The sequence below is a fragment of the Sus scrofa genome, chromosome 8, assembly GCF_000003025.6.
Source record: "Sus scrofa isolate TJ Tabasco breed Duroc chromosome 8, Sscrofa11.1, whole genome shotgun sequence".
Taxonomy (NCBI): domain Eukaryota; kingdom Metazoa; phylum Chordata; class Mammalia; order Artiodactyla; family Suidae; genus Sus; species Sus scrofa.
In genome coordinates, this window is record NC_010450.4 from 83,289,139 (window position 1) to 83,313,804 (window position 24,666).

At 37.0% G+C, this 24,666-nt stretch overlaps 1 protein-coding gene across 2 annotated transcripts in view; it reads right to left on the minus strand.

The window, feature by feature from the left end:
• The window catches only part of ABCE1 (ATP binding cassette subfamily E member 1), a 51,154-nt gene continuing 39,404 nt past the window's right edge, over positions 12,917-24,666 (minus strand). The window contains exons 10-18 of one of the 2 annotated variants that reach the window (XM_003129170.6): positions 24,271-24,392; positions 21,463-21,684; positions 19,616-19,675; positions 19,469-19,527; positions 18,433-18,543; positions 18,209-18,351; positions 17,963-18,085; positions 16,136-16,247; positions 12,917-14,559 (exon numbers count right to left, since the gene is read on the minus strand). In XM_003129170.6, the coding sequence (XP_003129218.4) occupies positions 14,512-14,559; positions 16,136-16,247; positions 17,963-18,085; positions 18,209-18,351; positions 18,433-18,543; positions 19,469-19,527; positions 19,616-19,675; positions 21,463-21,684; positions 24,271-24,392 (1,000 nt within the window). In that variant the 3' untranslated portion in view covers positions 12,917-14,511. Of the gene's footprint in view, positions 16,248-17,962; positions 18,086-18,208; positions 18,352-18,432; positions 18,544-19,468; positions 19,528-19,615; positions 19,676-21,462; positions 21,685-24,270; positions 24,393-24,666 lie in introns of both variants that reach the window. The other variant, XM_021100663.1, reaches the window with a different exon arrangement.

Sequence of the window (24,666 nt, forward strand, 5' to 3'; positions counted from 1 at the left end):
AGCCCAGTGATTGGGGGCTGCCTGAGGAGGTGAGTAAATTATCACAGAATCTTGGAGGAATATGAGGGGTCAGAGGGAGAAAGGAAGCGGAGAGCAGTTGTTAGCTGTCTGAGTGCCAGTGCCTCTTTCAAGGAGTCCATAGGGAGGAAAGCAAGAGAGGTGTCTGTTGGTGCTGGCTGAAGCCATTGCAGAATTCACTGGTCATTTGAAATGGATGAATAAAAAGACTTAGCAGTAGCCCACAAGAAGTGCCCTATTCAGGGTTTCTCTAATAAAAATTTTCTTTAATCAGAAGGGCCTGCCTTCCACTCTGTTTCACTTAATTTTTGTTCTTAAGTGCAGGCTTAGGGAATGATCTGAGAATGTAAATAAATGACAAAAGAGGAAGAAAACCAACTGCCTTTCACAGACCTAACTTCATTCATAAGCACCTCCCAAATGTGAATCATGGACTTATTCAGAATAGTGAAGCTACAGATGTTGGTATGAACATCAAGTTAAAGTTTTTTACCTTAATTTTGAATTCATTAGGGAAACCAGAGTTTAAAATTCGGCTTAAAAAAAAAAATTGGGAGTTCCGTCATGGCGCAGTGGAAACAAATCCGGCCAGGAACCATGAGGTTGCAGGTTCGATCCCTGGCCTTGCTCAGTGGGTTAAGGATCCTGCGTTACTGTGAGCTATGGTGTAGGCCGGCAGCTGTAGCTCTGATTCAACTCCTAGCCTGGGAACCTCCATATGTTGCAAGTGGAGCCCTAAAAAGAAAAAGAAAAAAAAAATTGATTTACAATATTATGTTTGCTTCATGTGTGTAGCAAAGTGATTAAGTTTATATACACACACATTCCTTTTATTTATTTTTTTTGAGATTCTGTGCCCATGTAGGTTATTATATTGAGTATAGTTTCCTGTGTTATACAGTAGGTCCTTGTTTATTTTATATATAGTAGTGTGTATATGTTAATCCCAAATTTCTAATTTGTTCTTCTCCCCAACCTTTCCCCTTTAGTAACCATAAATTTGTTTTCTCTCTGTAAGTCCACAAAGAGACTCTGTAAATGTCTGTCAGTGGATACTGTCTGTCAATGTTTCCAGGTCTTGGCTATTGTAAATAGTGCTGCAATGAACACTGAGGTGCATATATCTTTTCAAGTTAGGTTTTTGTCCAGATATATGCTCAGGAGTGGGGTTGCAAGATCATATGGTGGCTCTGTTTTTAGATTTTAGGGAACCTCCATGTTGTTCTTTATAGTGGCTGTACCAATTCGCATTCCCACCAACATGTAGGAAGTTTGCCTTCACACTCTCTTTAGCATTTATTTTATTTTATTTTTTTTCAGGGCTGCACCTGCAGCATACGGAGGTTCCCAGACTAGGGGTCAAATTGGAGCTGTAGCTGCTGATCTACACCACAGCCACAGCATTGTGGAATCTGAGCCACATTTGTGACCTACATCACAGCCCAGAGCAACCCTGGATCCTTAACCCACTGAGTGAGGCCAGGGATCAAACCTGCGTCCTCATGGATGCTAGTCAGATTCGTTTCCGCTGAGCCATGACAGGAAATCCTGTAGAATTTTTGATGATGGCCATTCTGACTGGTACCTCATTGTAGTTTTGATTTATATTTCTCTAATAGCAATATTGAACATCTTTTTTCATGTGCTTTGTTTTGCCCATCTGTATGTCTGGTGAAATAGATATTTAGTTCTGCACACTTTGTTGTTGAAAGCTGTACAAACCTTTTGTGTATTTTGGGGATTAATCCCCTCTTGGTTGCCTTGCTTGCAAATATTTTTTCCCATTCTGTAAGATGTCTTTTTGTTTTGTTTATGGTTTTCTTTGCAAAAGCTTTTAAGTATTAAACTTAGGTCCCATTTATTTTTGTTTTTATTTCCATTACTCTGGAGACAGATCCAAAAATATATTACCGCGATTTATGTCAAAGATACCTACATACTCTTCTAGGAAGTTTATAGTATCTGGTCTTACATTTACGTCCTTAATCTGTTTTGGGTTTATTTTTGTGTATGGTGTTAGAGAATGTTCTAATTTCATTCTCTTACATGTAGCTGTCAGTTTATTTCTATTTTGTTCAGTTTATGCATGGGTTTATTTCTGGGCTTTCTATCCTGTTCCACTGGTGTGTGTTTCTGGTGTGTATTTTGGCCATAAGTATTATACAGCTTTGTAGTATAGTCTGAAGCCAGGGACACTGATTCTTCTGGCTCCATTTTTCTTTCTCAGGATTGCTGTTGTTCTTCAGGGTCTTTTGGGTTTCCATTACAAATTAAAAATTTTTTTGTTACAGTTCTGTGAAAAATGCCATTGATAATTTGATCAGGATTACACTGAATCTGTAGATTGCTTTGGGTGATATAGTCATTTTGACAATATTGATTCATCGAATCCAAGAACATAGTTTTCCATCTGTTTGTATCATGTTTGACTTCTTTTATCAGTGTCATAGTTTTCAGACTATGGGTCTTTTGTCTCCTGAGGGAGGTTTACTCAAGTATTTTATTGTTTATGACCCAGTGGTAAATAGGCTTATTTCCTTAATTTTTCTTTCTGATCTTTGGTTGTTAGCATATAGGAGTGAAAGAGATTTCTGTGTATTTATTTTTTATCCTGCAACTTTACCAAATTAATTGATGAGCTCTAGTAGTTTTCTGGTAGCATCTTTAGGATTTTCTATGTATACTGCAATGCCATATGCAAACAGTGACAGCTTTACTTTTTCTTTTCCAATTTGGATCCTCTTTATTACTTCTCTGATTCCAAAACTATGATGAATAAAAGGAGTGAAAGTGGACATCCTTCTTCCTGATTTTAGAGGAAATTATTTCAACTTTTCAGCTCATCAGACTCAATGGTGAAAAGTCTGACAGCAGGTTTGTCATATATGGCCTTTATGATGTTGGGGTAGGTTTCTCTATGCCCACCTTCTGGAAAGTTTGTTTTACCTTAAATGGATGTTGAATTTTGTCAGAAGCTTTTTCTGCAGCTACAGAGATTATCACATGGTTTTTATTCTTCAACTTGTTAATGTGGTATATATATCACACTGATTTGCAGATATTGATATATCCTTACATCCCTGGTATAGATCCCACTTGATCATGGTGTATAATCCTTCTAATGTATTGCTGGATTCAGTTTTCTAGTATTTTGTTAAGGATATTTTGTCTATGTGATATTGGCCTGTAGTGGGTTTTTTTGTTTGTTTGTTTTTGTTTTTGTTTTTGTGGTATCTTTGGTTTTGGTATCAGGGTGATATTGGCGTCATAGAATGAGTTTGGAAATGGTCCTTCCTCTGCAAGTATTTTATTCACAGATTCAATTTCAGTACCTGAATTGGTCTGTTTATATTTTATATATTTTCCTGGTTCAGTCTTGGGAAATTGTACCTAAGTATTTGTCCTTTTCTTCTATGTTGTCCATTTTATTGGCATATAGTAGTCCTTTGTATTTCCCTGGTGTCCCTTGTAACCTTCCTTTTGCTTTTTTTTTTTTTTTTTTTTTTTTTTTTTTTTTTTTGTCTTTTCTAGGGCCGCCCCTGTGGCATATGGAGGTTCCCAGACTAGGGGTCTAATCAGAGCTGCTGCTGCCGGCCTACACCACAGCCACAGCCACATCAGATCCGAGCTGAGTCTGCAACCCACACCACAGCTCATGGCAACACTGGATCCTTAACCCACTGAGTGAGGCCAGGGATCCAACCCCCAACCTCATGGTTCCTAGTCAGATTCAATAACCACTGTACCACAACAGGAACTCCTCCTTTTGCATTTCCAATTTTATTGATTTGGGCCATCTCTCTTCCTTGATGAATCTTGCTAGAGATTTACAATTTTTTTTTCTTTAGGGCTGCATCCGAGGCATCTGGAAGTTCCCAGGCGAGGGTCAAATTGGAGCTACAGCTGCTGGCCTACACCACAGCCACAGCAATGTGGGATCTGAGTCACATTTGTGACTTACACCGTAGCTCATGGCAACGCCAGATCCTTAACCCACTGAGTGAGGCCAGGGATCAAACCAGCATCCTAATGGATAATAACCTGGATTAGTTTCTGCTGCACCACAACAGAAGCTCCTCAATTTTGTTTTTTCAAAACAGCTTTTAGTTTCATTTCTCTTTTCTATTGTTTCCTTAGTATATTTTTGCTCTTGTCATTATGATTTCTTCTACTAACTTTGGGCTTTATTTGTTCATATTTCTCTAGTTACTTTAGGTGTAAGTTTAGGTTGTTTGAAATTTTTCTTGTTTTCTGATGTGTGACTCTATCACTATAAACTTATTAGAACTGCTTTTACTACATCCCATAAATTTCCTCATTGATACATTCATTGTTTAGTAGCCTATTGCTTAGCTTCTGCATGTATGTGTTCTTTCCAATCTTGTAGGTGATTTCTAATCTTACAGTGTTTCTACTCTCACAGGTGTTTTGGTCAGACAAGATGCTTGATATAATTTCAGTTTTCTTAAATTTACTAAGACTTGCTTTGTGGCCCAGCTTGTGATCTATCCTGAAGAATGTTCCATGTGTACTTGAAAAGAATATGTATTCTGCTACTTTTGGATGGAATGCTCTATAGGTGTCAAGTCCATCTGGTCTAATATGTCATTTAAGGCATGTCTTAAGGATTTTCTGTCAGCATGATCTTTCCACTGATGTAAGTGGGGTGTTAAAATCCCCCATTATGGAGTTCCCGTCGTGGCGCAGTGGTTAACGAATCCGACTAGGAACCATGAGGTTGCGGGTTCGGTCCCTGCCCTTGCTCAGTGGGTTAACGATCCAGCATTGCCGTGAGCTGTGGTGTAGGTTGCAGACGTGGCTTGGATCCTGCATGGCTGTGGCTTTGGCATAGGCTGGCGGCTACAGTTCTTTTTTTTTTTTTTTTTTTTTTTTTTTTGTCTTTTGTTGTTGTTGTTGTTGTTGCTATTTCTTGGGCCGCTCCCGCAGCATATGGAGGTTCCCAGGCTAGGGGTTGAATCGGAGCTGTAGCCACCGGCCTACTCCAGAGCCACAGCAACGTGGGATCCGAGCCGCGTCTGCAACCTACACCACAGCTCACGGCAACGCCGGATCGTTAACCCACTGAGCAAGGGCAGGGACCGAACCCGCAACCTCATGGTTCCTAGTCGGATTCGTTAACCACTGCGCCACGACAGGAACTCCCGGCTACAGTTCTGATTCGACCCCTAGCCTGGGAATCTCCACATGCCGCAGGAGCAGCCCAAAGAAATGGCAAAAAGACCAAAAAAAAAAATCCCCCATTATTATTGTGTTACTGTAAATTTCTCCTTTTATATGTGTTAACATTTGCCTTACATATTGAGGTGCACTTGTGTTGGGTGCATATATATTTATAATTGTTATAGATTCTTGGATCAATCCCTTGATCATGATGCACTGTCCTTTGTCTCTTGTGTTTATTTATTTATTTATTTATTTTTTTAGGGCTGCTCCTACGGCATATGGAGGGAGGCTCCCAGGCCAGGGGTCCAATTGGAGCTACAGCTGCCCACCTGCACCACAGCCACAGCAATGCCAGATTTGAGCTGCGTCTGCAACTTACACCACAGCTCATGGCATCAACTGGATCGTTAACCCACTAAGTGAGGCTAGGATCATTAACCTCATGGCTCCTACTCGGATTCGTTTCTGCTGCCCCATGAAGGAACTCCTAAAAAATGTTTTTTATTATAGTTGATTTACAATGTTCTGTCAATTTCTGCAGTACAGCAAAGTGAGCCAGTTATGCATTTATATACATTCTTTTTTTCACATTATCCTCCATCATGTTCCATTACAAGAGATTTGATATGGTTCCCTGTACTATAAAGCTTGTGTTTATTTTAAAGTCTATTTTGTCTGATACAAATAGTGATGCTCCAACTTTCTTTTACATGGAATTTTTCTATTTGCATGGAAAATGCATGGAATACCTTTTTCCTTCCCCTCACTTTGAATCTGTATGAGTCTCAAGATCTTAAGACTTTCTTTTACATGGAATTTTTCTATTCGCATGGAAAATGCATGGAATACCTTTTTCCTTCCCCTCAGTTTGAATCTGTATGAGTCTCAAGATCTTAAGTGGGTCTCTTGTAAATAGCATATATACAGGTCTTGTTTTTGTATCCAGTCTTTGTCTTTTGGTGGTAGCACTTAATCTGGTTACATTTAAGGTGATTATCAATATGTATGATCTTACTGCCATTTTGTTAATTTTTTTGGGTTTGTTTTTGTAGGTCTTTTTTTTATATTCTCTTTTGTTCTCTTATGATTTGCTAGCTATTATAGAGTTGTGTTTGGATTACTTTTTCTTTTTTGTGTATGTATCTATGATAGATTTTTTTGGTTTGCAGTTACAATGAGGCTTAAATATAGCAGTCTCTCTCTAGATGTAAAGTAGCTGATCTTTTAATTTCAAATACCTTTCATTTGTACTCACCTTGTAGGTTTTCCCCTTTCATCACTAAATATATTGTGCCACTCCCTGCTAGCCTGTAGTGTTTGCTGCAAAATCAGCTGATAACCTTATGGAGATTCCCTTGTATGTTATTTGTTGCCTTGCCCCTGTTGCTTTGAATATTTTGTCTTTGTCTTTAATATTTGTGAGTTTTATTACTGTGTGTCTCAGCATGTTCCTCCTTGGGTTTTCCCTGTGTGGGACCTTGGGCTTCTTTGACTTGGATGGCTGTTTCATTTCCCATGTTAGGTAAGTTTTCAGCTATTCTCTCTTCAAATATTTTCTCAGGCCCTTTCTGTTGTCTCCTGGGATCCCAGTAATGCAAATGTTAGTGTGTTTAATGTTGTCCCAGAGGTCTCTTAGATTGTCATTTCGTTCTTTTAAAATTTTGTTCCATGGAGGCCATTTCTAGCTATCTTTCCTGTCATCCACATCATTTATCCATTCTTCTTCCTCATTTACTCTGCTATTGATTCCTTCTAGTGTATATTTCATTTCAGTTATTGTTCTTCAATTCTGGTTGTTCTTTATATTTTCTAATTATTTGTTAAAATTTTCTTGTAACTTATCACATATCCATTCTTTTTCTGATATATTTTATTATCTTTCTGATCATTACTCTGAAGTCTCTCTTGCAGATTGTCTATCTCCACTTCATTTAGTTTTTCTTTTGGGGTTTTATCCTGTTCCTTCCTTTGGAATGTAATCCTGTTTCCTTTTGTCTAAAACTTGTTTGCAGACTCAGTTCCCCAGGCTGCAGGTATTTTTCTTGCTTCTGGTGTCTGTCCCCTGTTGAGTGAGGCTGGTCTAGAGGCTTGCGCAGGCTTCCTGGTGTGAGGGGATGTTGCCTACCCACTACTGGTGGATTGATCTGGGCCTGCTGGTGGCCAGGGCCATATCTAGAGATGGCTGTGGGCTTAGAAAGTCTTCAGCCTGTCTACTTATGGATAGGGATGTATTCTACCATTTTGGTTCTTTGGTCTGAAGTGTCCCAGCACTTAAGCCTACACTCTGTTGGGTGGGGCCAGGTCTTGGTGTTGTTAAATTCTTGCTGAACTCCTCCTCACTGAAATCTCTACCACCAGAGTCCATGTCCCCAGGAAGAGCAGCAGCTACCCCTCACCTCCCTCGGAGACTCTTTAAGACCAACAGGTAGGTCTGGCCCAGGCTCCTATTAAGTCACTGCCTTTGCCTTGGGTCCTAGTACACAGGACACATTTTGTGTACTCTGTAAGAGTGGAGTCTCCTTTTTTCTCAATCCTGCGGAGCTGCAATCAAACTTAGCTGGCCTTCAAAGCAAGATCTTTGGGGCTCCTTCCCCTGATGTCAGACCCTGAGGCTGAGGAATATGATGGGCTCAGAACTCTCACGACTGTGGGAGAGCTTCCTTGATATAATTATTCTCCAGTTTGTGCATCTTCCCCCTAGGGTGTGTAGGATTTGATTATACTGCACATGCACCCTTCATACTATCTTTTTCTTTTTTTTTGCTTTTTGGCTGTATATACACCATCTTACAGTTTCTTCTTCTTCTTTTTTTGCTTTTTAGGGCCACACCCTCGGCATATGGAGGTTCCCAGGCTAGTGGTCTAATTGGAGCTGCAGCTGCTGCCCTACATCACAGCTGTAGCAACACCAGATCCGACCTGCATCTGAGAACTACACTACAGCTCACAGCAACACCAAATCCTTAACCCACTGTGTGAGGCCAGGGATTGAACCCACAATTTAATCGTTCCTAGTTGGATTCATTTCCGCTGTGCCATGACAGGAATTCCCTGGTTTCTTCTTTATATCTCTGGATGTAGAGTACATGGATTATCTCTTTGGCAGGTTCCAGCCTTTTTTTCTGGTGGTTGTTCAGCAGTTAGTTATGATTTTGGTGTTCTCATGGGAGGTGATTGAAAATTTTTTTTTTTGTCTTTTTCCAGGGCCACACCTGTGACATATGGAGGTTCCCAGGCCAGGGGTCCAATTGGAGCTGTAGCCACCAGCCTACACCAGAGCCACAATGCCAGATCCTCAACCCTTTGAGTGAGGCCAGGGATGGAACTCACAACCCCATGGTTCCTAGTCAGATTTGTTAACCGCTGAGCCATGACGGGAACTCCAGGAGATGAGTGAACTTAAGTTCTACTCTGCCATCTTCAAATGTCAACTCTTCTTAAATACATACCATTGCTGTGATTATCTTTTTCACAATTAGGAAAGAAAATCTTAGATGAGGGGGTAAATATATTAGGTGAACAGTGTGGGTCTTAGGGCCTTCTCTCTCTTTGAATATTATACTTAAATGTCAAATTATTAACTGATTTTTTTTTTTGTCTTTTGTCTTTTTTGTTGTTGTTGCTATTTCTTGGGCTGCTCCCTCGGCATATGGAGGTTCCCAGGCTAGGGGTTGAATCGGAGCTGTAGCCACCGGCCTACGCCAGAGCCCCAGCAACGCGGGATCCGAGCCGCGTCTGCAACCTACACCACAGCTCACGGCAACGCCGGATCGTTAACCCACTGAGCAAGGGCAGGGACCGAACCCGCAACCTCATGGTTCCTAGTCGGATTCGTTAACCACTGCACCACGACGGGAACTCCTATTAACTGATTTTAACAAAAAATTCTGTGCAGTAAACTAGTTTCCTTTAAATGAAAACCTTTGCTTTGGACTGATCACCTCACATAGATTAAGAAACAAAGTAATGCTATACACCTATCTAGGGATATACCTGTTGCTGTTTAACTTATAGTCCTTTTCAATTTTACAAGATAACATAAATCAGGCACAGAAATCAGATCATACCAGAAACCAGAGGCACTAGGGCTGTGTTCCACGAGATGGGACAGATGGACACGGCTGTCTGTCTCAGTAGCTGAAAATGTGTAGATATGGGAGACAGACTTGGGCACAAGCAAAGTTGGGAGCTGGAATTAATACACTTGCATTAATGCTAGGAGCACCCCAGTAAAGGAGGCTGTAGGGATAAGAGTAAAAATTTTCCTATAGAGGAGTCTCTCCTGGCCTGGGTTCCAGAATCTTGAAGGAAAAAACAAACAAGGTCACTGAGAAAGTTCTCATAGCTGTTTAGGTTTGAGGTCCAGGAATCAGCAAGCTAAGATGAAAAGTGGTACCAGCTGGTCATATACTTGATCACCTGACAGAGGGAAATGGAAAGGCTTTAAGGAGACAGACCTTGCAGCAAAGGAGCCAAGGTCACCTCAGAAATCCAGTGGGTTTTTTTGTCTTGTCTTTTTGCCTTTTCTAGGGCTGCTCCTGCGGCATATGGAGGTTCCCAGGCTAGGGGTCTAATCGGAGCTGTAGCCGCTGGCCTATGCCAGAGCCACAGTAACAATAGATCTGAGCTGTATCTGTGACCTACAGCACAGTTCACGGCAATGCTGGTTCCTTAACCCACTGAGCAAGGCCAGGGATTGAACCCACAACCTCATGGTTTCTAGTCAGATTCGTTAACCACCGAGCCACGACGGGAACTCTGAAATCCAGTGTTTTATATCTAAATAAACAAATAGGGATTTATTTTCCTTTCACAGAAATCTGGAGGGCAAGTGACTGCTGGATATTAGGACTAACACCCTTATGGCTTTTCTTGGAATTTCCTTTAAAGAAATTTTTTTTTAAACTATAGTTGATTTACAATGTTCTGTCATTTTCTGCTGTACATCAAAGTGACCCAGTTATACATACATATTTTTTCTCACATTATCCTTTATCACGTTCCATGATTATAGTTCCCCTATACAGCAGGATCTCATTGCTTATCCACTCCAAATGCAAAAGTTTGCATCTACTAACTGCAAATTCCCACTCCATCTCACTCCCTCCACCCTCTCCCCTTGGCAACCACAAGTCTGTTCTCCATGTCCATGATTTCTTTTCTGTAGATAGGTTCATTTGTTCCATATATTAGATTCCAGATAAGTGATCATATGGTATTTGTCTTTCTTACTTCACTTAGTATGAGTCTCTAGTTCCATCCATGTTGCTTCAAATGGCATTATTTTGTTCTTTTTGTGGCTGATATTCTATTATGTACATACACATCTTAATCTAGTTATCTCTTGATATACATTTAGGTTGTTTCCATGTCTTGGCTGCTATGAATAGTGCTACAATGAACAAATGCAGGGGTGCATGTATCTTTTTCAGTGAAAATTTTGTCTGGATATATGCCTAGGAGTGGGATTGCTGAATCATATGGTAGTTCTATATTTAGTTTTCCAAATACAGTAACAGTATGGTAGCTCCATACTGTTTTCCATAGTGGTTGTACCAATTTACATTCCTACCAACAATCAAGGAGGGTACCCTTTCCTTCACACCTCCCTAGAATTTATTTGTTGACTTGTTAATGATGACCCCTCTGACCTGTGAGAAGTGGTAACTCATTGTAGTTGATGTTGAACATTTTTTCATGTGTCTGTTGCCCATCTAATATGTCTTCTCTGGAGAAATGTTTACTTAGGTATTCTGCCCACTTTTCAGTTGGGTTTTTTTTTCTTTTGCTGTTGAGTTGTATGAGTTGTTTGTGTATTTTAGAGATTAAGCCCTTGTTGGTTTCATTGATTGAAATTATTCTCTCCCATTCTGCAGTTGTCTTTTCCGTTTCTTTTGCTATGCAAAAGCTTGTAAGTTTAATTAGGTCCCATTGGTTTATTTTTGTTTTTGTTTCTATTGCTATGGAAGACTGACCTAATGAAACAATTATACATTAATGCCAGAGAATGTCTTGCCTATGTTCTCTTCTAGTTTTACGGTGTCTTAGTTTAAGTCTTTTATCCATTTGTTTACTTTTGTGCATTGATTTACATGCAGCTCTCCAGTTTTCTCTTGCTGAAGAGAATCTTTTTCCCATTTTATATTCTTGCCTCCTTTGTCAAATATTGACCATAGATATTTGTTTTTTTCTGGGTTCTCTAGTCTGTTCCATTGGTCTGTATGTATTTTTGTACCATTACCACATTGTCTTGATTACCAATCCAGGAGCATGGAATATCTTTACATTTCTTTGAATCCTCTTTAATTTCCTTGATTAATGTTTTATAGTTCTCAGCATATGTCTTTCACTTCCTTGGTCAGGTTTATTCCTAGGTATTTAATTATTTTGGGGTGTGATTTTAAAAGGCACTGTATTTTTATATTCCTTTTCTAATATTTCACTGTTAGTATACAGAAATGCAACCAATTTCTAAATTTTTGGCATCTTCCTTTTGTCACCTCATAGGCACAAAACATCCACAGAAAGCAGTACCAGTTCCTTTTACTAGGAAAGCAAAAGGGCTTTCATAAACACCAAAAGACTTCTTTCAGCTTATTGTCTAGAACTCGGTCAACATGGCAAGCCAGGCTGCAAGAGAGACCAGGAAAACATGAAAATAAATGACATCATGGCCTTAGCCCAATTACGATCTGCCATCTAGAGGTGGGCACTCAGTCTACACCCTATCAAACTGGAAAGGAAGGAGGTGCTGGTGAGTAATAATGAACGATAAAAATATATAAGCTGCAGAGTGCTGCTACACTGATACTTGTTTCACTACCTTGTTTTACTGTCTTGTCAATCCCTACTTGGAGCATGTAAAAAACTCTACTTTAAATCTTGTCCACTACACTCTGCCTATAGTCACCTTTCCTCTCACTAATCTCTCCAGTGCCCATGCTGACTTGTCTCTAACCCAGGATGTATTCTCAATTACGTGGATTATCTTACCATTTTTACTACAGTAGGTACTATTTTCCCCTGGACCTACCTCCTTCAGGTATCCCTTTGTGACTTCAACCCAGAACGATTATTTATTGAGCCCTTTGGTGCTCATCCTACACCAGGCACATGGTTAAGTTAAGGGCCTGACATACAAGTATCTAAAATGCTAATGAATATGAATGAAATTACAGAACCGAGTAGTTAGCCAGTCTTCCTACAGGAACACAAAACCTCATTCATTTGAATACAGTAGGCAAACCACATGTCAGACACTGAACTACACACTGAATTGTAAGCAAGAGAAAGAAAGTAATGGCTTTCAAGATGCTAAAGTATGAAACTAGGTTAACTTAAACTGCACAGATACACTACACTATACTGCTGTACACTAGGTTGTCTATAAACAGCTGATATGTTAAATACAAAATTCAAAAGATAATGGGTGTATGTCTCTTTTCTGCCCTCTTAACCATTAAGTTGTGCTTCCTAAAAACATTGTTTCTTGAATATCCTTTTATTTTATATTTTCATATAGGCAGTGGTGTATTATATCTCATTCTTTTTTAACAGCTAAATCTGCACTAATGTATTTGAGCTGGTAACAGATTTCATGTAAAAAACACTTTGATATGTGTGAAAAATACAGTTGACATATATTTTACCATCAATGTAAGCAGAACTACGCTCTTTATCACAAATATTTTTGAAGAACATAGGAATCAGAAAATAAAAGTTTTTGTCTTATTTTATTCAATATATTTGAAATAATCATTCACAAATTTAACCTATCATTAAAAATAGGCACTACTTACTTTAGTATAATCCCAATTATGTACAAAACAAACCCTTTACATATTCACACTTATTTAAGTGCACAGAAAAAAAGCATGAAAGAATATATATTATTAAACATAAACACCAGTAACCTTTGGGAGGGTAAAATGATGGGAGATCATAACTATTCCATATATTTCTATTATCTGAATTTTTCTGTACAATATGTATTTATGGATTACTCATATAAATTAATTTTTAAAAGGCCTAATGGGGTCCATTAAACCATATTTCCTATCCACTGTCTGCATATTAAAGCTTCTACTGTTTCAAGGAGCTCTAAAAGTCTGTTCAATTCTAATTTTCCTAAACTCTTTTCCTCTTTGTACTGTAAGTTCCAGTTCAGTGCATTAGTCAGATGTATAACTGAAAGTGGTTTGACACCATAGGTCTCCCACTGTTCAAACTTAGGAACTCAAAAAATTTGGATGACTTTTTAGAACTCCTGCTACAACACTATTTAAAACTAAAAATTTAGATAATATCCTCTATATCTAAACTTAGAAATGAACATATTTGGTACCAAGGGTTACTTTGTATTGCTATCTGGAAACACTACATTAATGTTGCCTTTAAAAGTGGCTCACAGTCCTTGGTTGCTCATCAGCAATCTGTGGAAGTTTACAAAGACAGAGATGCTTAGGGACCAACTCTGCAGATTTTGAGCTTGTACTGTACTGTAATTTTAAGGGAAACAAATCATCTTTAAAATGCTTTTTCCTAAATCTTGATAAGTGATTATGTAAAGGCATGTTTATAGAAAGACATTACCTTGAGGATAATTACAGAATATTACCTTAGGGAATTTATGGAGTAAAGTTAAGTTTTTTGGGAGGAGGGGAGAGAGGAGGGTGGGATAAAATGTTTTGATAAAGATATTCAAAAGCACCGAAAACACTGTAAACAATGCCTAAGATGGTTAATAAATAGTCTTTTTCCAAAAGTGGTGTTTTGGTAGATCATATTCCTTTGAAAGCCTAAACACACTAATAATTTAATGCAAAGAATAAAACAAATATATGTAATCCTGATGTTTATCAAATTTCACCAGGGGAATCACCGACTGGCTTTTAAAATAAGGGCAGTTTCATTATACTGGCGTATTTGGCAAACAAGGTAAGTACAGAAACCTTTGCAAGATTTTTAAAAGGGGGCAACACTGGTCAGCATTTGGTACATGAATATATAATACACCTACTGAAAATCTTCTCATACATCATGAAAACTTGGAGGTAATTTGTATAGCCTGAAATGTCTTCATTTTAGAACGTTATGCACAAAAAGGGCCTTATCATCAAGAACAGAAAAGTGGCATTTTCTGTATTCAGAGTATAATTTACTGCACAACTGGTTTTTGATGTTACAATAAGTAATTATACTTCAAGCTCCAGAGCATGTGAGGCATAAAACCTGATTTAAGTTTTATATGACAAAAATCCCCCAAAATGTTTTTTTAATAAATGGCTTATTGATATCCTTAGATTCACTCTAATCATCCAAGAAAAAGTAGTTTCCACTCTTCTTTTGTTCTACATCCTAAAAAATAAAACAGAAGCAACAAAAATCAACACCATCCTCCTATATGTAGGGGTAGATTTTCGCCCACAGTATTATTTAGCTGTTTACACTGTCTGTTCAGTTTCCTCTGTACTCACTTGCTGTTTCTGGATATTCCTGGTTCCACTACTTAAAGGTAAGATAACTACCTCTGCTACCTGCTCCCTACAATCCCAACACCTTCCTTGGTCCATCTCACACAAAATTCCTTTACATAAAATAATACTACCCCCCAGAAAAACTATTAAATTCCATCATTTTAACTTTAGGCTCCTGATAAAAAAGTATCACTGTCAGCTTCTGCCTATTACACAAAAATGTATATGAAAATATTTTTTCCCCATACTGTTTATGGACTGGCTGGTAATGAATGATACATCTACCTACTGACCTAGCCTGCTCCCTTACTAGAATTAAAGTATGCCTGTCTAGGATCAGTGGTTATAGAGAAAATGATGAAAAGGTATACCTGGGGACTGAACAATGAGTCTCTACACAAGAAAACTACAACACAAAGTATTTGTAATGCTTCAGAAGAAATTCTTATGAAAAGTAAGATGTGCGTACTAAGTGTTCTAGATCTCAGTCCTCTCTTCTGCTTCATATGCTTTTTCAAAACTGAGAAAACTCTTCAGTTTTAACACTTGCCATCTCATTATCCTGGCCAGAGAGTAACGTAAATCATTTATAAACAAAAGATATACTGATGACTCAGGGCATCCAGACATCGTGTTAGGTGCTTAAGAATACATGATGTCCACCATGACCTTGTCTCTGCCTTCCAAGAGCTCACAGTTTAGTAGCAAAGCTAGAGGAGTACAAATATGAAAACAATAAAATCTAGGAAATACTACAGGAATGTGTATACTTCCAAAGATTCTGAGTATTAAGGATGCTGGCCAGAGGGCCATGAAATATAAAGAGCATTTCGAAGCATCACAGGAATACTAGAAACGCAGAAATTTTTTTTAGGAGTTCATTTTTCTTCTTGTTTTGAGCAATGAAGAAATGAATGACTTCTAAAAACCGTACTTTACAGACTACATTAAGTGTTGGGTGCACAATTATTTTATATATCACAAAGAGTACATTATCAATTTAACTGACAAAACGTTTTTTCATTGTTCAGATTTTAATGCTCATTGAAGAAGCTTGTTTACTCTTAAGATAAACATTTTAATCAAGTGTTATTACTTTTGTTCATTCACAAAAAGAAAAATGTTTAAGGTGTGTATAATGAGTAAATGTGTAAGAAAAATCAGTTAAGGCATCTGTAAAAAATTGTTTCAGTGGCCAATCTTTCTAAAGATATTTTAAATGGCAATTAAACTCAACACAAGTAGTACAACAGTGGGTGCAAATCAAACAATGCAGTACAGCAGCTGCATCACAACTGCTGCCTACAAGACTGACATCAGATTCTAAAATGTGAATTAAATCTATGAATTAATGAAACGATCTAGATTTTAACAAAATGGCTTTCAATTTGAAACATGCTTTTCAGTTATTTACAGTAAGAAGTTATCCATGATTTAAGATAAAATTTTCTACATACCTTAATTGAATTGAGTTTGTTTATTCTTGGCCTATAGTTGTTTGGATCTCTTCTGAATGTAATTTCAAGCTGAGACAGAAATTTATTCATGCCAGCCAAAAGGGTTTGAGGACTAGGGGAAAAGTAAAACTTATTAATTGTGACTGAATTTTACCCCCACCTCCCAATTTACTACTTTTTGTGGGATGAAGAGTATTAAGAATCACTGCTCTGGAGTTCCTATTGTGGCTCAGCAGAAAAAACCCAACTAGTATCCATGAAGATGCAGGTTCGATCCCTGGCCCCACTCAGTGATATAAGGATCCAGCACTGCTGCAACTGCGGTGTAGATGGCAGCTACAGGTCTAATTTAACTGTAGCCTGGGAACTTCCATGTGCCTCACCTGTGGCCCTTAAAAAAACAAACAACAAAAAAACACTGTTCCCTTAATTGCCCAATCATAAGTCATCAGGATACTAGTATAACGCAGTATATTGTAAATTCTATTTTCAGAAATGTTTTTGCTTGGATTTTATAGTTTGGCTCAAATATTTTTGTGCAAAACACACACAGCTCAAAGTAAGTTTCTGATCTGGAAAAAGAAACATTTAGATGGAAGTACTACCTTATTTTTTATTTTATTTTTTGGCCACCCCTGCAGCACATGCAAGTTCCCAGGTCAAGGATCAAATCAGAGCCAGAACTGAGACCTATGCCACAGTTGTGGCACCTTATTATCACTGCCCAGGGCTGGGGATCAAACTGGTGCCTTCAACAGAGACAAGCCCAATCATTACTGCACCACACCACAGTGGGAACTCATTAAGTACTACTTTAGAAAAACAAATTATTGATTACAGAATGTCAAATCTAAGATTTCTAGGAGAAAAGAGAATTTAAAAGGTAATATTTATATTTGAAATCTGGCACTGAAGGGAATAGTTACAACTTTTTAGTAATAACTCCTTAAATCTGTATACTTTATTCATCTTTTCTCATTCAAATTAAGTTATCATGCTAAATCATATCATGTGGAACATTTTAGGCATTTTGTAAACATAAAGAGAGGATCATTATTTTAAAAAATAGCTTTATATATCCCTTTATATATCTGAGAAATTTCCCTCTCACAGAAGTATATTTTCAATAATTGATACAACAAATTTTAAATGGGGGGAGGGGATTCTGAGCTTAGTACTTTTATTTCTTGGATGAATTATTCATATACCTCCATTCCTTCCTGAGTCATGAGACATTATGTTTGAATCACATCAAACTGACTGAATATCAGTAATTTTATATGGTTTAACTCAATAAAGTTTTAGCACTAAAAGTATAAGAAATTTCTCATAAATAAACCTAGAAGTTAGGCTTCTTTATATTTTGAGTGTTCTCAATCAAGCCATAAGGAAATATAAGAAAAAAAAAGGGAGGGGAGAGATAAAATCATTTTTAACTCTGCTATATGTTAATATGAGATTATCTGGGGGTGTAGTAAGCTTTAATACTAGAACTATAAGTTGGGCAAATCATTTAACCTAATCCAAATAAAGCAGATAAAACCTAATCTGAAAGAAAAGGTGATGGGTGCAAAGCCCTGCATGCTTATTCCCCTGGATTAGGAGTTCTATATTATAGTCTAAAAACTGCTATTCTCCCCAGCGCCATCTGGTATTAGATACAAAGAATCTTGGGAGTTGTAAAATCATTTCTAAAATTTGGGGTTATCTCTTACTAAAAATCAAAATGGTATGACTAATGTATATAGCTTATTGGAAAGTTTAAGATAATTTTCTAATTGCTGGAATTTATAATTAGGTTTGAATAAGCTTAGAATGTCGTTTTACCTGTTTGCAACTGTATTCTTGGATGGAATACCATCAAAAACAATGACTCGATCTGCTAGATAGGTGGCCATGATGAAGTCATGTTCTACAACAAAGGCTGTCTTCTTAGCATGGAGTATAAAACTAAAACACATAATTTTGAAATCTTTTAGTTTTGTATCATCAAATACTCAAATGCTATTATTAAACACAGATGTTTGCCAATATACACCACCAAAAGTAATACTTTTATATGTGGGTCATTACCGTTTGACAACTCGAGCAGCCATTAATCTCTGTTCAGAATCCAAATATGCAGATGGTTCATCAATTAAATAGACATCAGCAGGTTTGCCCAAACAGAGAGCTAAAGCTACTCGCTGCAGTTCACCACCAGATAATGTCTGTACCTATTTGAAGAAATTTAGTAAATCATGTATAGAAATATAAAGTTTAAAACAATAAAATGATAAAAATTTATTTTAGAGTACCTCTTGATCAATAATGTTTTCAATTTGCAGAGGCTTCATTACATCAGTCACAAATTGTGGATGAGTGTAAGCATCTCTTATCTTTTCATGTAGTAGCTGTCGAACACTGCCCTGTTTTTAATGGAAAAGTACTAAAATTTTACTTTGGTACAGAACTCTATGAATCCTGACCAAGTTAAGCTTCTATAGCAAAAGTATATCAATTTGCTATCAACAGATATTAAAATTAACACAAAATGCACAATAATGCAACAGGGATGAATTTAAGATGCCCTTGTTATTTGAGGAGGACTGAATTTGAGAATTGCCAGGCCATCTCTAATATTCCTAATATCATGAGTACCGAGTATAGATACTGTAGTGCATTATGACAGTTGCAGAAACTAAATGAGGTTAATCTCATGTTTTGTTTTTCTTTTAAATTTCCTTTAGGGCCACATCCACAACATGTGATGGTTCCCAGGCAAGGGGATGAATCAAAGCTATAGCTGCTGGCCTCCGCCACAGCCACAGCAATGCCAGATCCGAGCTGCGTCTGTGACCTACACCACAGCTCATGGCAATGCCAGATCTGTAACCCACTGAGTGAGGCTGGGGATCGAACCTGTGTCTTCATGGATATCACTTAGATTTGTTTCCATTGAGCAATGACAGGAACTCCTCTTTGTCCATTTTTAAATTAAGGTGTAAGAATTCTTTACATATTCTGAATATAAGTATGTTATTAGATACATGATTTGCAAGCAGTTTCTCCAATCCTGTGAGTAGCCTTTCATTTACTGGCAGCACCAAAACACATTAGTGTTTTTGAAGATTTATTTTGGAAAAGATGTCAAAGAGACCTTAAAAGAGTTTTCCTAGAGTGGAAATGAATTAATAAAGACTGTCATAATCTTAATATCCTCCTTAGCCATTTCATTACACCTGTACAGAGACTAATTTGGCAAAGAATTCTGATACAGCACAAGATTAATGCTCTAGGTATATATATGTATAAACTTTTCTTTAATAACAAAATAACAAAGTAATAACTCACAGTTGATTTGGGACTGATTTTCTGTGGCTTATAACTGACATTTAGAACTGGTACTTCCCCTGCAAAATAATGCAAATAAAAAAAGACACTGAAAACTGAGTTTACTATGTGGAACAGAGTAAAAACACTCAATATTAACAATAGTACCTCCTTCATCGGGTTTAAGTCTTCCAGCAAGCATTCTGATAAACGTCGTTTTACCAGTACCTGGCAACACAACATACAACAAATTTCCTTGTAAGATGCTTTACATTTATAGTAAATCACTATGTACTACTGGGTTTTAACTGAGAAATCAGTTTTAAAGATAAACACTAACATTACTGAATTCTGAAGGTTATACAGAAAAATACTTCAACTTCAGGACTCACCTCTCCAGTATTACTTTAAACTAATAGACTATTTAAAGCTTATACTGGCCATTTTAATAAATGATGGGTCTATAAAGTTTAAGGCTTGGGTTACTTCTTGAAAGGCTTACTTAGCTAAAATATCAATGCAAACAATTTATTGTTAAGACAATACAATACTGTTATGATTGATATCATCCTAAAAAATCCATTTTCATGAAACATTTAATTGCAACCCAGCTCAAAGTTCCAGTTAACTAAAAACTGATACTTGCAACAATTGTTATAAAACTTTTTTCTTTTATAATTTTGTTAAGCTAGAAGTACACAATTCAAATCTTCTAAAAATCATGAAAACACACCAGATATTTGATACTCAAATTCACTTCCTATCTATATTTATGACAAAAATCTAGTATTAAAAAATGCTGGTAATACAATTTTTTTTTGTCTTTTTTGTTGTTGTTGCTATTTCTTGGGCCGCTCCCACGGCATATCGAGGTTCCCAGGCTAGGGGTCGAATCGGAGCTGTAGCCACCGGCCTACGCCAAAGCCACAGCAACGCGGGATCCGAGCCGCGTCTGCAACCTACACCACAGCTCACGGCAACGCCAGATCGTTAACCCACTGAGCAAGGGCAGGGACCGAACCCGCAACCTCATGGTTCCTAGTCGGGTTCGTTAACCACTGCGCCACGACGGGAACTCCTTGGTAATACAATTTAATTACAAAGTAAGATTAGCCTGAATTTAAAATAAAAGCTCCAAGTGGAGGAATCCAAGAAAAACATTTTAAACTATTGCTTTAGAATTACCAATTTATCCTTTCCTTCCTATTCAGTTTCCAAGATGAATAAACGCCATTTGAAAAACAAGCTTAGGAAAAACATCTTGGAGTTCTGGTTGTGGCGCAGGGGAAACGAATCCAACTAGGAACCATGAGGCTGCAGGTTGGATCCCTGGCCTCGCTCAGTGGGTTAAGGATCTGGCGTTGCCATGAGCTGTGGTGTAGGCTGCAGACTCAGCTTGGATCTGGTGTTGCTGTGGCTGTGGCTGTAGTGTAGGCCAGTGGCTACAGCTCTGATTAGACCCCTAGCCTGGGAACTTCCATATGCCTTGGGTGCCGCCCTAAAAAAGCAAAAAGCAAAAAAAAAAAAAAAAAGCAAAAAAGAAAAAACATCTTATTTTCACTGACGGTTATAAAACATAAGAAATGTGATCCTGGAGTTCCCGTCATGGCTTAGTGGTTAATGAATCCGACTAGGAACCATGAAGTTGCGGGTTGATCCCTGGCTTTGCTCAGTGGGTTAAGGATCTGGCGTTGCCATGAGCTGTGGTGTAGGATGCCGAGTTGCTGTGGTTCTGGCGTAGGCCAGTGGCTACAGCTCTGAATAGATCCCTAGCCTGGGAACCTCCATATGCCTCAGGAGCTGTCCTAGAAAAGGCAAAAAAAAAAAAAAAAAAAAAAAGGTGACCTTGATTGAATGACAGTGAGATTAAATCACATATTGTCCCAACATGTGACCTACACCGAAAATGTAGGAATTCAATCCAGCTCCTAGACTCAGTTTTTTACAGTAATTAAAACCCAGTAACTGGATAAATAGCACAGATTTTCAAATACCACAAAATAAGGGAAACTTACCATTTTCTCCCAACATGACCATGATTTCAGAATCTGTAAACTCTCCAGCTACAATGGCTAGCTCAAACTCTCCCATCTTTTTCTTCATTCCGGGATATTTATACATACACATCTTTTTAACTTCTTCTTCATTTGCTGTCTCAGCCACTTTAAAAACAAGTGATGCATCTCTGAATCTCAAGTTTTCTGTTGGAACGTAGCCATCCAAAAAAATGTTTATGCCTGTTTGAAAGTCATTAACAATAGATTAGTAAAGGTTAATTAAAGACTAAATTTGCTTTTTTTTTTCTTTTTTCTTTTTGCAGCATGTGGAAGTTTCCCAGCCAGGGAATGAACCTGTGCTACCACAGCAACCCAAGCCTCTGCAGTGTCAACACTGGATCATTAACCTGCTGTGCCACAAGGGAACTCCAACACTAAAAAGAAATTACATAAAAGCCAAAACTCTAGGCTCTCTTGGGAGCAATCTATGCATAGATTTAAATTTTTGTGCATTTATAGCATGCAGTGTGACAACATGGTGTTTCATGTACCTAATGCAAGTTTAAATAATTCATGCATACATACATGCCTTTATAAACATATATATACAAAGCACATCTTTTCATTATGTTTTTATAGAATTTTTCCATCAGATTTTATGTAAAAGCCTTTGACATCATTTCTTCTGTATTTTAAAATCAAAAACTGTAATTTTTCTCTAAAAAATGAAAAGTAGGTAAAATGGAATATTCCCATAGACTGATATTAAATAGAATAGTGTGGGGAATGATTTTTCATATGGATAATATGTTATGAGTATTCATTTTTATGTGAGATAGCACCATATGCTGAAGTTAGGATTTACTGCCTTTGTTTTCAGATTAATTTTGCAGGTTTTTAAGAAATTTATAATAACAAAACTACATTAAACTTTTTTGGCTTCACTGTACAAACACCATTCTCTAAGCGGATCTTAGTAACTGAAAGAAAAACTAACATATTTACACAAAAGTCCCTCCAAACTAGAGTTGTTAGATCCACAATGGCAGATGCACAGAAAAGGAAAAGAGGATTCCTTGGGAAACAACGAAAAGATCTGTTTTTCAGTGTTTACAATATATAAAAGAAGTAAGAGAAGGACAGTAACTAAAGTTTTGGCAGGTCTTGAAAGTCAGTCTAAGGATTTTTCATTTCATTTATAATGAAGAAGCACATCTAGGACTTCTCAGCCTAGAACATACATGCTCAATAAATATTTGCTGACAGGATAAACTGATGCATTTATTCTGCCCAAGTTCGCATGTTTTTAAATCCTGAACTACTTAAAAATTATGAGGTTAAAAAAAGTAAAACCAAAAATAACTGCCTTAATAGTTCATAAAGAGCTTTTATATACACTGTGTTAATTTCTGTATGTTAAAAGAAAGTAGAAATGAAGATAATTTGTTACTTACTTGAACTGTTTAACAGATGGGGTACATTAGAAAGCTTACCAGGAACCGTTTTTTGAACAGCATAGCCGTTAGACATGGCAGTTATAACTGGAACTGTGAAAAGCGATTGCTACGTACCCATGTCATTTTCAGTGTGATTCTAGAACTACTAAAGGCACAGAGTAGGTACTCAATAAATATTTGCTAAATGTGGAGAATGAAACATTAAGAACTCCTTCTGATAGCACTTCTTAAGACTAATGGAAAGAAAATTGGGCAGTCGTACAAAATTTTCCTTAAAATATGTATATATTTATCTGAAATGTACAAGTAATTCCTTCCCCACATCATAAACTTATATGCTTAGAAATTAAAAAAGCTACCACTGCCTTTTTATGCAGAATATGATGCAATATAATTTCTTTTTTCAAAAGTTTCTTAGGTAACTCAAAAATGATCACTTTGCAAAAACATCTTAAAAAAAAAAAAAAAAAAAAAAAAAAAAAGCCTGTCCAAACTATGGAGCTACAAGGCTACATGAAGTTTTTCTTCAATAATACCATTTTTTTTTTCAAGACATGGACTAAGTAGTCCTTTTAGGTGCTCTAGATTGTCAGCTTTAAGGCACAGCTGGAGAAAAGAAATATAAGAAGTAAAAGTAGGAGTAAGAAAGCAGTAGAAGGAAGCAGGAAAGAAATTAAAAGGAAGAAGGCATACCAGGTAGGGAGTGCACTGATTTTGTTTCAGGAGCCACTTAGTGGTAGGCTAGTTTTTACTTTTGTCTAACTTGCTTAGATAGGGAAGAGACATGGATGGAAAAGAGAGGCCAGAGAGTCCCTCTTTCCTGAAAGTAGAAGGAATAAATGAAAATACACTTACTAGGCTATTTTACTAGAATTTTAGTCACTTACTAGATAGACTACACAATACTTCTTGTAAGACTTTTAGATAGTCTTAACTCCACAACTTAGGATACAGATTATAGGTTATTTGAAACATGAGAACAAGATAAGCACTAAATGAATTTTAAGAATTTTCCTACTGATATGGCAAAGATAAAACTGAAGACGACAAATATACAGTGATGCTGCAGAAGCCAAAATATAAAAGAAAATTTTAAAATAGTAAATAGTGAAATTGATAAAGCATTTTACCCACAAGAAAAACTTCTCCAAAACGAAATAGGTAATCTTTAAAAACTGGTATTTATAACCATACGTGTACATATATATATACACACACACATATTCTACTGCAAGATTAAATTCCATGAGGCCAGAGGTTTGGATATATATTACAGCAATACCTAACTACTTAGTACCAATAATAATACATTTTCTAAGCATTAGAGTGAAAGAGAATATAGCATTGTGAAAATAGTTTTTCAAGTTACCTTCTCTTACACTAAAAGGCATAGTGACAACACCATAAGCACTTGGTACGCCATATAAACAGCAGATGAAGTCAGAGAGATAGTCTAAAACACTTAGATCATGCTCCACCACAATGATATATCTGAAAATCAATATAGATTTTTATTTTAAAATGTAACATAATTATATATTTAAATTAAAATTTAATTATAATTACAACTTTTACATAACTTTTTTTAGTACAGTGAAAATTTCAGGAAAATACACTAAAAAGTTAACTATAAAGACCATGTTAAGAAAGTTATAAAACATCTTCTTTAAATAACTCATTATTAAAATACACATTTCTTAAATTGTTTTCCTTAATAAACTACAAGAAAAAAAGTTGACATGAAATAGTTTATGGGTATATGAAA